Genomic DNA, 14,671 nt, shown 5'->3' with positions numbered 1-14,671 from the left:
CAGGCTCCCTGGCAACCACCGAGTGTCTTCCCCTTCCCACCCTGTCCCTCAGCGCAGCTGCTGACATAAACCTACTACATGGCTGATTGACCATGAGATGTGGCCATCAATAGACATTGCTGAGGCGTGAAGAGCAGGTGGCCAGGAAGCTGGGGGGGCCAGGACACCAGACACAAGCCCAGGCCACCCTCCACAATCCCAGCTCTCACCGTCTTCCCGGGGCGCAGACAATGGATTGTGCATTTAGTTCCCCACACGCTTCCTGTGCAACATGTGATAGGCAAAGCAGACAAAAACCTCTGCCCTCAGGAGGCCGGTATTCTAGCCCAGGGGCCAGCCAAGACGATGTCACAGTCATGAATGCCCTGAAGAAACACAGCAAAAGCGAGATTCACAGAAGGGATCAAGGTGGCTGAGGCACCCGGGAAGGCCCTCGGAGGAGGTGACCTTGGGCGAAGAGCCAGATGCCAGTGGGTGGAAAAACCCAACCGCTCCCCGGGGCTTTGCTCTTGGTGTAGGAGAGGAAACAGCACTCTTTCGGATTCTTCCTCTGTTCTGTCAGTTTCTTGGTTCCCAACACCACACTGAACAGTAGGAGGCAAGTTCTCTGCTCACAGCGGGTGCTGCACCCCATGTGCGGGTCTCGAAAAAAAGGCGAGCGTGGACCAATTTAGTGGCTCTGAGGTATGAAAAGAAGTGAGATGGTGTCTTTGAGGGAGTTAGTGATAGGCCGAGCCCCCGTACTGCCCCCCTGAAGCCTGGTGACCGGAGCTGCCAGGAGGCCTCACGGAGAGAGGCTTACGATGGGCATCTGGAACTCAGACAGGGCAGAGTGGTCAGGTGACCCCCACACCTGAGAAAACAGATGTGGAGAGTCTGTGTTGTCATTCTGAGGCAGGAAACAGACAGACGGACAGACACGGGCACAGTGAGAGACAGAGACAGATTCACAGAGCAAAGCTGGCTTCTCCCTGGCAGGCATGGGCACACCTGAGGGAGAATCTGGAGCCCTTAGAAATCTTCCTTAGGCCTCCTGGGAGGCTCAGGTGACCCCAATGGGAAACATGAAGGGCTGGGAGGATTCCCAGGGCTAAGAGAAGAAAGCTATGTAGCCAGCCAAGGCCACATCTCCTGCACCTCAGGGAGTGCCCCTCAATGTCCCCATCCACACACCCCAGAGGGAGTCGGCTTGGACATCGTGCCACCCCCAGACAGGCAGAGTGGGGGCCAAAGCCTGGGTCCTCCAGTGCTGGCCAACGGAGGTTGCACCCATCCCCTGCCTTCCTCCTCCCTCTCCTTCTGCCAGCCCCAGAAGGGTCGGAAGCCACCACCATGGAACTAGAGGGGAAGGGGAGGGAGAACACAGGGGCCCCCTCCTTGAAAAAACCAAAGCCCACAGCCTGAACGTGATCACGCCTTATCCCACACACCCACTGCCATGTGAAGATGGTTTGGTGGATGCGGTCACGGGGCACCCTGTGCTGTTGGGATGAGCCAGTGAGGCCGGGGGCCTGCCCAGGGGTGCATCGAGGGTGGGGGAGACCTGGCCCTAGTGCAGGTGTGAACAGGCAGGAGAGCTGGGGAGGGAATAGCACTGGGTTGTGGCCAAGCCCCAGCCCTGCTCCTGCAAGGCACTGGCTCCTACCCAGACAGGACCCTAATTCCTCCCTGGCCCTTCTGTGTTCCTGCATCTTCCTAGCCCCTCAACTCCTCCGGTGCGGTCTCAGCTCCAGCCGGGATGCCCCATTAGCTGCTCACCCAAGCTGCTAGAACCTCAGGCTAATGGCCCTGCCACCCGCCCTCCTCTCCTTCCGGCTCACTGCCCATCCCAGGCATCCTCCCTCAGCCCGCTGAGGGGACTGCTGAGCCTCAGAGACATCTGGCAGCACCAGGAGGTGGGTTTCTCCTTCTGTGACTCCTTTCTTCACCTGACTATTCCCCAAACCCCCAGATCCCCCTGCCCAGGTGGCCCCTGAGGACTGCTGAGCTCAATTGTGACATGGACACGGCACAGCTGACCCTTGGGATCTCCCTGGGGGACCCCCTTTTCCTGCCCCTGGCCACAACCACCACATCATCCACACCCTTCTCCTTCCCGCTGTCCTGCCGGCTTTCCACTGTGGGGGAGCAGCTCCTGCCTTGCCAGGGAAGCCGAAGGGCAGCGGGCTCAGGAGTCAAACTCCCATTCCCAGGGAAGACTCAGGCTGTGGGCCCAGCCCTGTTCTGAATTCTCTCCACCCCTCCTCCCCACAGGGTCTCAGAAATCAAGAAGCCCCCCTTCCTCTGGGACCCTCGTGATGTCCTATCTCCTGTGATCCTGTGGGTGCTCCCCCTGGTTTTAAGAGGTGATATGGTGGAGAGGAAGCTCAGGACTGGGGGCCACAGGTCCCAGCTTCTCATCTAGGCTCCGCTGCTCCCTGGCTGCCGCCTCCCTCTGTGGGCCTCCGTTTCCTCGGTGATCCAACCAGGCGATTTCTAATCCTCCAGGCAGGACCGGAACCCGCGAGTGATCCCAGGAGCCCCTCCTTTCCAGGGCCTCAAGATCTGAGGACCAGGAGCCTGTTGCGCACCGGAGCCGTGTAGGCAGGACGGCGGCCCCATGGACCTGCCCCCGCAGCTCTCCTTCGCGCTCTATGTGGCCGCCTTCGCGCTGGGCTTCCCACTCAACTTACTGGCCATCCGAGGGGCCGCGGCCCACGCCCGGCTCCGGCTCACCCCCAGCCTGGTCTACGCCCTGCACCTGGGCTGCTCCGACCTGCTGCTGACGGTCTCCCTGCCCCTGAAGGCGGTGGAGGCGCTGGCCTTAGGGGCCTGGCCTCTGCCGGCCGCGCTGTGCCCCGTCTTCGCGGTGGCCCACTTCGCTCCGCTCTACGCCGGCGGGGGCTTCCTGGCCGCCCTGAGCGCCGGCCGCTACCTGGGAGCCGCCTTCCCCCTGGGCTACCAAGCTTTCCGGAGGCCGTGCTACTCCTGGGGGGTGTGCGCGGCCATCTGGGCCCTCGTCCTCTGCCACCTGGGCCTGGTCCTTGGGTTGGAGGCTCCGGGAGGCTGGCTGGACAGCAGCAACACCTCGCTGGGCATCAACACCCCGGTCAACGGCTCTCCCGTGTGCCTGGAGGCCTGGGACCCGGCCTCCGCCGCCCCTGCCCGCCTCAGCCTCTCTCTTCTGCTCTTTTTCCTGCCCTTGGCCATCACAGCCTTCTGCTATGTGGGCTGCCTCCGGGCGCTGGCCCGATCCGGCCTGACGCACAGGCGGAAGCTGAGAGCCGCGTGGGTGGCCGGAGGGGCGCTGCTCACGCTGCTGCTCTGTGTGGGACCCTACAACGCCTCCAACGTGGCCAGCTTCCTGAACCCCGACATGGGAGGCTCCTGGAGGAAGCTGGGGCTCATCACGGGTGCCTGGAGTGTGGTGCTCAACCCGCTGGTGACTGGTTACTTGGGAAGGGGTCCTGGCCTGAAGACAGGGTGTGCGCCAAGAACGCAAGGGGGCACGTCCCAGAAGTAGTGGCCACCGCTAGGGGGAAGGAGCATGGGGCGGGAGGGCCCGGCTACTTCTCCTGGTCCCTGCGGGGAGCTGCTGCGGAGGAACTGCAGGGCAGCCTGGCCCGGAGGCCTCCCTGGAGCCGCTCAAGCCGAGAGCTGCACCTGCCGAGGGCTGCACCCGGGTCAGGAGAGGAGCATGGAGCCAGAACAAGGTGGCAGGGGGAGGTAAGCTTGCCCCTGCACACGTGGGCCCCCTTCCTCACCCGTCTCTCCCCTCTGCGCGTCCTCACCTGCCTGTCTTCAGTGAGCCGCGGGCAAAGGCCTTGTACTTGCTGGAAGGAGGAGGAGGTCTGTTTCTGACCCACGGGAACTGCCACTCTGGTGATGCACTTTAGGAGCCGCTACTCTGAAATCAGCTCCCAGGAGAGAACATTTGATGTCCCAGTAGGAGAGGGGGCAGGAGGCAGGATAATGACACTGTTATGCCACGTGAAACTCGCAAGGGGGCAGCCTTGGAGCTGGGAACGGAGGCTGGCAGGAAAAGATGCTTCAGCGGGGGAGGGAAAAGGCAAGGCCCGGCAGTGATCGGCAAAGTCCATGCAGTTGACCCTTGAACCACGTGGGGGTACCAACACCCCATGCAGTGGAAAATCTGTGCATGACTTTGACTCCCCTAAAACTCAACTGCTAATAGTCTACTGTTGACTGAAAGCTTTACTCGGTATATAAACAATTGAGTAAGACATATTTGAGGCCAGGCACAGTGGCTTATGCCTGTAATCCCAGTACTTTGGGAGGCTGAGGTGGGGAAGACTGTGTGACAAGACTCTGTCTCTGGGGAAAAAAAAAAAAAAAAGACATATTTTGTATGTTATATGTATTATATGCTGTACTCTTACAACAAAGTAAGCTAAAAGTACATGTTATGGAGAACATCATTAGAAAGAGAAATATCTTCACAGCACTGTGCTGTATTTATCAGTACCGTAAGTTTATGTCGTCTGTTTATGAGAGAAATTTCCTATCTGAATCAGCAGTAATCACAGCTGCAGATTTCAATCTATGGTAGATATCAAGCGGTTCAACTCTTTCTTGTAATGTCATGACTTTTCTTTGCTTCTTGGAAGGAGCGCTGCCATCACTAGTGGCCCCGCATAGGGGCCCATGGGGTTATTCAAAGTTTGCGGTATTGCACTAAACGCGGTGAAAAATATGCAAGAACTATGAGAGATCACTTTTTTACTTCTATACACAATGTACTGGCGAGAGCTGCTCACCAGGAGACAATTAGCTTCACGTGGTGTTTTAAGCAGATACTCAACACTTGAACTCGCGAAGACAGCCTCCTGTGCTATGAAATTATCACAGGAGTCCAGTGTATCTACAGTAATTTTATGCACTTATGACTTAATACTGCACGTCTTTACGTTTGCTTGCACTTCTCTTGACTTCAAATGGCATCAAGTAGAGTTTGTGTTTGTGTGTGCATATATATATATATATATATATATATATATTTTTTTTTTTTTTTTTTTTTAGAAATAGAGTCTTGCTCTGTCTCCCAGGCTGGAGTGCAATGGCATGATCTCAGCTCACTGCAACCTCCACCTCCCTGGTTCAAGCAATTCTCCTGTCTCAGCCTCTCAAATAGCTGGGATTTCAGGCACCCACCACCACGCCTTTCTAATGTTTTGTATTTTTATTAGAGACAGGGTTTCGCCATGTTAGCCAGGCTTGCCTTGAATGACTGACCTCAGTTGACCCATCCACCTTGGCCTCCCAAAGTGCTAGAATCACAGGCGTGAGCCACCATGCCCAGCCAATTTTAACTTTCTATAAGAGATTTGCCCAGCCTGAGCAACATGGTGAAACCCTGTCTTTACCAAAAATACAAAGAAATTATCAGGGCGTGATGGTGTGTGCCTGTGGTCCCAGCTACTTGGGAGGCTGATGTGGGAGGAGGGTTTGAGCCAGGGAGGCAGAGGTTGCAGGGAGCTGAGATCACACCATTGCATTCCAGCCTGGGCAATAGAACCAGACCCTGTCTCCAAAAAAACCCAGAGCTTTGTGTCCATTTTAGGATAGAAAATGATAAGATAGACTAGTAGCTACGTGTATTTTTTTTGCATTTGTGGCATATCTATCTTTTGCTTAAATTTTTTTCAGTAGTTCTAGGCTTGTGGTTCCTCTGCAAGTTTTTTCAAATTGTTGCAAATCTCTGAAAATGTTTCCAATATATTTACTGAAAAAAATCCACAAGTAAGTGGACTGCACAGTTCAAACCTGTGCTAGTCGAAGGTCAACTATATAGTCTGTAATACATGATGGGTACCATGCTGAGTGTCTGACAATGAGCGTTGTCTCACTTCAGCTTTACACAACCCTGTGGTTCAGCCACGCGACCGCTGTACAGATGGGCAGGTGTTCACTGCACGAGGGTGCTGGGCAGAGGGGCAGACACTGACTAAATTCTAGCCTGTCCTTTGCTCACAAAGCTGCATGCCTGCCTTGCTTGCATCAAGATAAGGAGTATTGCGTTCTAATTTGAAGAGCTACGCCAGCCACTCCATAGGCAGTGCTTGGTGCACTGTGGATTCCTCGGAAAAGGAGCACTTAATTTGCACAAATGCTGCACGAGGTAGCTGCGATCCTAGAACGGGTTGAAGAAACTTGCCTGAGGCCCTACAGCAAGGAAGGGGCAAATGTGGGATGTGATCCTTCCAAGCAGGACCCACAAGGGCCAGGAGACATTTGGGAACTTGGGGGTATGGGGGTTAACCCTGTATTTGCATTCCATTTTGCAAAGGATGGCATCCCAAATCCATGAGAGGGAGGGGAGAGAGGAGTGGCTGTGAAGGAGACAGACACCTGGGCCCCTGCTCTAAATGACCACACTGCCATGAACATGATGCTGATGTATTGGGGCACAACAAATGGCAGCCACCAGCTGGTGTGCACTAACTGACTTCTGCAGATGAGCTCTGTTCAGTCTCAAATGTCGACGCATGCAAGGATTTTTCTTGCAGTTGATGATATATCCCCAGCACCCAGAAGAGAGACTGGCACACAGTAGGTGCTCAGTAAACGTTTGCTCAGTGAATGAATGAATGCCCCTAATAGCCCTCCAAAGAAAGCTCTATGGCTGTTTTATCAATATGGAAACAGGCCAGAGACATTAAGTAACTTTTTTTGGAAGCCAGAAATAAGCCTGGCATCTGTGCAGTGACAACACCAGGGAATTTCAGTAAAAACCCAAACTCCAGCTCAGGCAGCCCCACTGCCTCCTCCCGCACCATGGGGCGCCAAGGCTGGCTCTCGTCGGCTCCTGCTCCGCAGCCGCTGCTGGGCACTGGGCTGCTTCTCCCAGTTCCTCTTGCCTCCTCCCACTTAAGGCAAATCTACTGCCTCCCTGGGGCCCAGGAGAGTTGGCGTGATCCACCCTAGGCGCCTCTCACTCCCGTGAGCCCCAAACCTCCTACCACCTCCCCGCAAGCAGGCCAAGCCTGTGCACCCGAGAGACTCCCCCACCCGCACTGTTCTCTCCAGTGGCTCTTTACCTCTTCAGTATCCACGTCTTCATTATCCTTCCCCTACTCCATCCCCCAAGCCCCCAAACACCAAATATAAACAGCATGACAGCAAAAACTTTTCAGTCATGACTGCATTCTGTGTGTGTGTGTGGCAGCAGTGGGGGGAGGGAGAACAGGGTCTCACTCTGTTGCTCAGGCTGGAGTGCAGTGGCATGGCCACGGCTCACTGCGGCCTTGAACTCCTGGGCTCAAGTGTTTCTCCCACTTCAGCTTCCCAAGTAGCTGGGACCACGGGCACACGCCACTACACGCAGCTAATTCCTCCCTCCTTTCCTTCCTTCCTTGCCTTCTTCCTTTCCTTCTTTTCCTTCTTCCTTCCCTCCCTCCCTCCCTCCCTCACTCCCTTCCTTCCTTCTGTGGATATAGATCTCCCTATATCGCCCAGGCTGATCTCAAAAAAACAACCTGTGCTCAAGGAATCCTCCTACCTCAGCCTCCCAAAGTACTAAAATTACAGGCCTGAGCCGCCGCACCCAACCTACTGCTGTACTTTCCACAGCTTGAGATATCATGTACGTATCATCAAATTCACCCATGTTAAGTGTGCAATTCAATGAACTTTAGAACATTTGCATGACCCTAGTAAAATCCTTCATGTTCATTTAAACTTAATCTTGGGCCAGGCGGGTGGCTCATGCTTGTAATCTCAGCACTTTGGGAGGCCAGGGCGGGTGGAATACCTGAAGTCAGTTTACCTGAGACCAGCCTGGCCAACATGACAAAACTCATCTCTACTAAAAATACAACAATTGGTGGAGTGTGGTGGTGGGCGCCTGTTATCCCAGCTACTCTCCTGAGTCAGTCTCCTGATTAAGCCATGAGAACCGCTTGAACCTGGGAGGTGGAGGTTGCAATGAGCTGAGATCACGCCACTGTACTCCAGCCTGGATGACAGGACAAGACCCTGCCTCAAAAAAAACCCCGGCCGGGCGCGGTGCCTCACCTGTAATCCAAGCACTTTGGGAGGCCGAGGTGGGCAGATCACAAGGTCAGGAGTTCGAGACCAGCCTAGCCAACATGGTGAAACCCTATCTCTACTAATACAAAAAATTGTACATGCCACTGGCTACCTTGGTGGCGTGGTGGCACATGCCTATAGTCCAAGCTACTAGGGAAGTTGAGGCAGGGGAATCGCTTGAATCCAGGCGGTGGAGGTTGCTTTGAGCTGAGATGGTGCCACTGGACTCCAGCCTGCTGATGGAGCAAGACTCCATCTCAAAAAACAAAACAAAACAAAACAAACAAAAGAAAAACCCAACTTAATCTCCACTTCTACCTTCAGCCCCCAGACAACCACAGATCTACTTTCTGACTCTGTAACTTTGCCTATTCTGGACGTTTCATATAAATGCAATCTTAGAATATGTGTTTTGTTTGTTTGTTTGTTGAGATGGAGTCTCGCTCTTGTTGCCCAGGCTGTAGTGCAGTGGCACGATCTTGGCTCACTGCAACTTCTGCCTCCCGCGTTCAAGAGATTCTCCTGTCTCAGCCTCCCAAGTAGCTGGGATTACAGGCATGTGCCATCACATCCAGCTAATTTTGTATTTTTAGTAGAGATGGGGTTTCTCCATGTTGGTCAGTCTGGTCTCAAACTCCCGACCTCAGGTGATCCACCTGCCTTGGTCTCTCAAACTGTGGGGATTATAGGCGTGAGCTACCACGCCCGGCCAATATATCGTCTTTTATGTCTGGCTCGTTTCACTCAGCATAAGGTTGTAGCATGTATGGGTAGCTCATTCTTTTTTATTGCCAAATAGAATTCCAGTATATGGATGTGCCACTTTTTAAAATCACACACCAGCTAATGGGCTGCCAGGTAACGTTTCCACTATTGGCAATCGTGACTGAGACTGCCGTGAACATTTAGGATAGAGTCTTTATGTGGACCTGTGTTTCCATTTCTCTTAAGTAAATACCTACAGTGGAATTGTTGGATCGCGTGGTGAATTTATGTTTAACTTTTTAAGCAACTGCCACCTGCTTTCCAAAGCAGTGGCACCACCTCCCGTTATTCTCATCAGTAGGAAATGAGGCCCCTGTTTCTCCAGATCCCCGCCAACCCTTGGCATTGTCTTTTTGTTTGCGGTCATTCTAGTGGATGTGAAATGATATCTCATTGTGCCCCGTCAATGTTTGAATGAACTAACAGATCACCTGTGAAGCTGGACAGGGCTTGGGTTTGCACCCCGGTGGCAACGTTTCACAAGTTGGATCACCTGGAAAAAGTCACCTCCCCACGGCAAGGGACAAGGATTTTATGACCTAGAAGCAAAGTGTCTGCTATGGATTATGTGCCCGTGAAAATGCAGCTGCTATCATCATTGCTGCCACCACCATTATTATTATTTTATTATTTTTTTTATTTTTATTGTCACCCCAGAGATAATATTGCACCAGTGACAGGGAAAATAGCAGCTGACATCCGCTATGCACTCACTACCACATGTCAGGCTTCCTTCAAAGCACTCGATGTGTATTAGTAATCTTTTAATCTACCTACATACCGTTTTAATCTTCATGCCTGAATGCATTGATCTGTGAGATGGGTACTATAACAATCTCTGCTCTGCAGGGGTAAAAGCAGAGACACAGAGAATTTAAGTCATTTCTCCCAAATCACAAAGTCGGGAAGGAACAGATCTCATGGAGCCTAGCTCTCTGTCACTGCATCACACTTCCTGCCCTTACAAGGCAAACTGAACAAGTGCCATTCTAGAGAAGGAGACAAAATTCAAGTGGAGGAGAGGGGAGGGGAGCAAGATGTCGGCCGGGGCCTGTTTAGAGCATCCCAAGCTGAGGCTGTGGGAGGAGGGAGGCACACAATTGTGGAATGTATTGCCCTTTTTGCATACGGACCAGCCCTGGCCGCGGAGCTCAAGGCATCTTTGTGCCACTGTTCAACAGTGAGTGACGTCATGAGCACGGCCAGGTCTTTATCAGTTCTGCTGGATAAATAGCCAACTGCGCTGGGTCTGGAGAGACAGGAAGCTGCTGTGCGGCAGATATCTTGGGGTCTCAAAGAAGCAGGTGAGCCTGGGCCCGAGGGGCTGGGTGGAGGAGCCCCTGGGCGCTTCTCTGCTGGGGAAGGAAGGGGACAGGGCATGTTCAGGAAGACAGGCAGGCTGACCCCGCCTGGAAAGCACCTGGAGGCAAGAGGGGTGGGCGTGGTGACCACGTGCCCTTTTGGGTGAGATGCTGTTGGCCAGGGCAGGAAGGCTCCCCACTACCAGCTCCATGTCACTCTCTCACCAGTGGCCACCAGCATGGGTGCAGGCCCCGACGGGTCCTACTTCCCCGGCAATCACTGGCTCGCCTTCTCCGTGTACCTCCTCACCTTCCTGGTGGGGCTCCCCCTCAACCTGCTGGCCCTGGTGGTCTTCGTGGGCAAGCTGCGGCGCCGCCCGGTGGCCGTGGACGTGCTCCTGCTCAACCTGACCGCCTCGGACCTGCTCCTGCTGCTGTTCCTGCCCTTCCGCATGGTGGAGGCGGCCAGCGGCATGCACTGGCCCCTGCCCTTCATCCTCTGCCCGCTCTCGGGATTCATCTTCTTCACCACCGTCTATCTCACCGCCCTCTTCCTGGCAGCCGTGAGCATTGAGCGCTTCCTGAGCGTGGCCCACCCGCTGTGGTACAAGACCCGGCCAAGGCTGGGACAGGCGGGTGTGGTGAGTGTGGCCTGCTGGCTGCTGGCCTCTGCTCACTGCAGTGTGGTCTATGTCATGGAATTCTCGGGGGACACCTCTCACACCAGGGGCACCAATGGGACCTGCTACCTGGAGTTCAAGAAAGACCAGCTGGCCATCCTGCTGCCCGTGCGGTTGGAGATGGCTGTGGTCCTCTTCGTGGTCCCCCTGCTCATCACCAGCTACTGCTACAGCCGCCTGGTGTGGATCCTTGGCAGGAGGGGCAGCCGCCGACGGCAGAGGAGGGTGGCGGGGCTGGTGGCAGCCACGCTGCTCAACTTCCTCGTCTGCTTTGGGCCCTACAACGTGTCCCATGTCGTGGGCTTTGTCCAGGATCAAAGCCCAACGTGGAGGATCTACGTGATGCTTCTCAGCACCCTGAACTCCTGTGTCGACCCCTTTGTCTACTACTTCTCCTCATCCGCGTTCCAAGCCGACTTTCATGAGCTGCTGAGGAGGCTGCGTGGGCTCTGTGGTCCATGGTGGCAGGGCGGAAAGGAGCAGGGAGAAGACTGTCTAGCTGAAAGAAAGAGCAGTAAACACTCACAAGGCTCTGGAACTGGTGGCCAGGTGGCCTGTGCTGAAAGCTAGTTCCTCTGGGGCAGGTGGGTATAGCTAGAGAGTCATCTTCAGAATATTTCCTCGCTCATGCCAGGCAGAACTTGGAGTGGCAAACTGGGAATCAGTGGGGCTTGGGGGTAGGGTGGACACCCAGCCTTCCTAAGGGTGTGTGCCCTAAAGCTGAGCTCTTGCTCTCACCTCCATCCCCATCCACCCACACTCTATGGACTGGGCTCTGGGAAGGGGTCAGGGTGAGCCGCTGCTCTGGAGAACACTGAGGTCCTCAGAGCAGCAGGCGACTCCTGTGCTTTTCTGACGGTGGCACAGGAGCTAAGGGCAGTGCCCGGGGTCTGAGGGGGCTGACCAGTGAGTGGCAGGGGTGGGAGAGGGGAGAAACCCATCCTCAGGGCTGCTCCCAGCTGGCGAGTCAGGAGCGTGGGAGACAAGGCTCCAGGGTTGAGGCTGCATTCTGCTCCCGCAGCGCCTTTTCCAGAAAAGGCCATTCCCATTGCTCAATACATTTGGATCAGAGAACAATGACAAATTTGGATCATGAACAATGACAGAAGAAAAACTACCCAAATAAATGAGGAAGCAAGCCAAAGAGAACGGTCTTTCCTCCTTCTCCTGTTTTGTTCTGGTGGTGTGCTTGTCCGGGGGGTACTGGTGGATGGAAGGAGAAAACACCAGACTCCAGAGGAAAAGGGCCAAATGCTGGGATGCCTGGACGCCGGGAGAGGATCTGGCCTGCAGGGATGCAAATACCAGCTGCCCGGTCTGCAGGACCTGGCCTGATACATCATCTTCTATCTCTCAATAACCCTGTGGTAGATACCAGCATTATCCCCAGTTTCAGATGACAGAATGGCCCAGAGAGGTGTCATCTCCTGCCAGAGATCCCATAGCTGGTGGGTGACTGAAGTGGGACCAGAAGCTGGAGTCAGTTGGCTCTGACACCCATGCCCCTGAGCCACTCTGTGGTTCTCCAGCTGTGTGACACTTGTGGTCACCCAGCCCAGTCAAATGTTCCCAAGTCAGATGAGGCCATCTGAGCAAGACACATGTAAACAGAGTGTGATAAGAAACATAAGGAAATGCAAAGCATATTGGCTATTTGTGTGGGTTCAACCATTTCCCAGTTAAAAAAAAAAAAAAAAAAGCCCTCTTGAAAAAACAAGTTAAGATAATTAGCACCGTGGACTTCAGGTTTCTGCAAAGTCAGAGAGAGCTCTAGTCACCAAAATGTGGCCATTCAGGCGGTTTTCATTTTCCCTGAGGGGTGGCCCATGAGAAATAACTGGTCAGGATCTGGTCCCCGAGCAAGGCCATCTGGGAGTTGCCAGCCCCTGTTTGCATTCAGTCAGCAGAATTTCAGAAGCATTCATTGAACACCTACTGCATGCAGATGGCTGGGCTCAGAACTTCAGGGAGTTCAACACCAGGGTCTTTAAATATCTGCTTCCTGGGGTTGAGCTTGCTGGGAGAATGAGGACTGGCTATGCGTGGGGACCTGGATTTCAGGTGGGAGAGCGGCACTGTGGAGAGTGGAAGCCGTGAGCTGTCTCTCTGTCCCACGGCTCACCTGTCCATCCCAGGGCACTCAGCCCTGACAGCTGCAAAGAGATTGACAAAATTGTGGTCTTCATGGCTCTCAAGGGGACAAAGGTGCCATAGAATCCTGCAACTTTAGAATGGGCACTGCCACCCCAAAGCAGAGAACAGAAAAGCTGAAAACCCCACCATCGAAAAAGAGCCATGAAGAGCTGGAGTTTTGCTCCTCCCCCGGGGTTAAGAGGGAATAAGAGGCAGCTTCATGGGCTTTGCTGTCCCCAGCCATCACCCAGCCCGGCCCAGTCTGTCTAAGCAAAAGCCCGGGGCTGGGGAGGACGAAAAGCCATCAGAGTATGGGTGATCGTGGGAGTGGTGGTGAGGAGCACGTTCCAGCATTTTCCATACATCTCAGAAGCCAAGGGAGCGGGGCTGTCAGAGAATAGGAGACGCATCTGGGGCTGCCGTCTGCTGCCATCTAGCTGGGGTGGGAGAATGGCAGAGGAGGCGGGAAAGGCCTGTGGGGGATGTGGCAGCTGGCACCCTCTCCATCGGGCAGAGCAAGCAGTTGTGAGTCTCCCATGGGTAAGGTGATCACAGGCAAAAAGGAGTGAGATGGCGTCTTTGGAGGGAGGTGGTGATAGGCTGAGACCCCAGTGCTGTCCCCCCTGAAGCCTGGTGACCAGAGCTGTCAGGAGGCCACACGGAGAGAGGCTTATGATGGAGGACCTGAAGTTGGAAGGGGCAGAGTGGTCAGGTGACCCACATACACCTGAGAAACAGATGTGGAGAGTCTGTGTTGTCATTCTGAGGGGGGAAACAGAGACAGAGATAGACATGGGCACAGTGAGAACCAGAGACAGATTCACAGAGCAGAGCTGGCTTCTCATCGGCAGGCGTGGACACACCTGAGACAGCGTCCAGAGAGGTCCTCCTGGGAGGCCCAAGTGACCCCACCGGGGAGCTGAACAGCCGGCCGGATTCTCAGGGCTGAGGGAAGGAAGCTGCGCAGCCGGCCAGGCCGCATCCCCTGTGCCTCAGGGAGGGACACCCAATGTCTCCAGCGGAGGCTGTGCCTGTCCCTTGCCTTCCTCCTCCTCCTGCCAGCCCTGGAAAGGTCTGGAGCCACCACCATGGAGCTAGAGGGGAAGGGGAGGGAGAACACAGGGGCCCCCTCCTCACAAAAACTAAAACAAGCCCACATCCTGTGCAGAGCCACACCTGAACGTGATCACACCTGTGCAGAGCCACACCTGAATGTGATCACACCTTATCCCACACCCACTGCCACGTGGAGATGGTTTGGTGAATGCAGTCACGGGGTACCCTGTGCTGTTGGGGTGAGCCAGTGAGGCCAGGGGCCTGCCCAGGGGTGCATCGAGGGTGGGGAGACCTGGCCCCAGTGCAGGTGTGAACAGTCAGGAGAGGTGGGGAGGGAATAGCGCCGGTTTGTGGCCAAGCCCCAGCCCTGCTCCTGCAAGGCACTGGCTACAAGCCCGGCTCCTACCCAGATAGGATCCCGATTCCTCCCTGGCCCTTCTGTTTTCCTGCATCTTCCTAGCCCCTCACCTCCTCCGGTGCGGTCTCAGCTCCAGCCAGGATGCCCCATTAGCTGCTCACCCAAGCTGCTAGAACCTCAGGCTAATGGCCCTGCCACCCGCCCTCCTCCCCTTCCGGCTCACTGCCCATCCCAGGCATCCTCCCTCAGCCCGCTGAGGGGACTGCTGAGCCTCAGAGACATCTGGCAGCGCCAGGAGGTGGGTTTCTCCTTCTGTGACTCCTTTCTTCACCTGACTATTCCCCAAACGC

General features: G+C 54.9%; 2 protein-coding genes across 2 annotated transcripts; both read left to right on the top strand.

Annotated features, from left to right (window-relative positions):
* Positions 1–2,599: 2,599 nt before the first annotated feature.
* Positions 2,600–3,502, top strand: FFAR1 (free fatty acid receptor 1). The gene has a single exon (XM_010347920.3). The coding sequence runs from the start codon at positions 2,600–2,602 to the stop codon at positions 3,500–3,502; it is 903 nt and encodes a 300-aa protein (XP_010346222.1).
* Positions 3,503–9,908: 6,406 nt separating this feature from the next.
* Positions 9,909–11,918, top strand: LOC101046144 (free fatty acid receptor 3). The gene is made up of 2 exons (XM_010347921.3): positions 9,909–10,097; positions 10,323–11,918. The coding sequence occupies exon 2, from the start codon at positions 10,334–10,336 to the stop codon at positions 11,342–11,344; it is 1,011 nt and encodes a 336-aa protein (XP_010346223.2). The 5' UTR covers positions 9,909–10,097; positions 10,323–10,333; the 3' UTR covers positions 11,345–11,918.
* Positions 11,919–14,671: the final 2,753 nt, after the last annotated feature.

This window comes from Saimiri boliviensis, chromosome 14, assembly GCF_048565385.1.
Source record: "Saimiri boliviensis isolate mSaiBol1 chromosome 14, mSaiBol1.pri, whole genome shotgun sequence".
NCBI classification, from domain to species: domain Eukaryota; kingdom Metazoa; phylum Chordata; class Mammalia; order Primates; family Cebidae; genus Saimiri; species Saimiri boliviensis.
The sequence above is the reverse complement of the archived record's forward strand: the minus strand, read 5'-3'. Positions and strand labels throughout refer to the sequence as shown.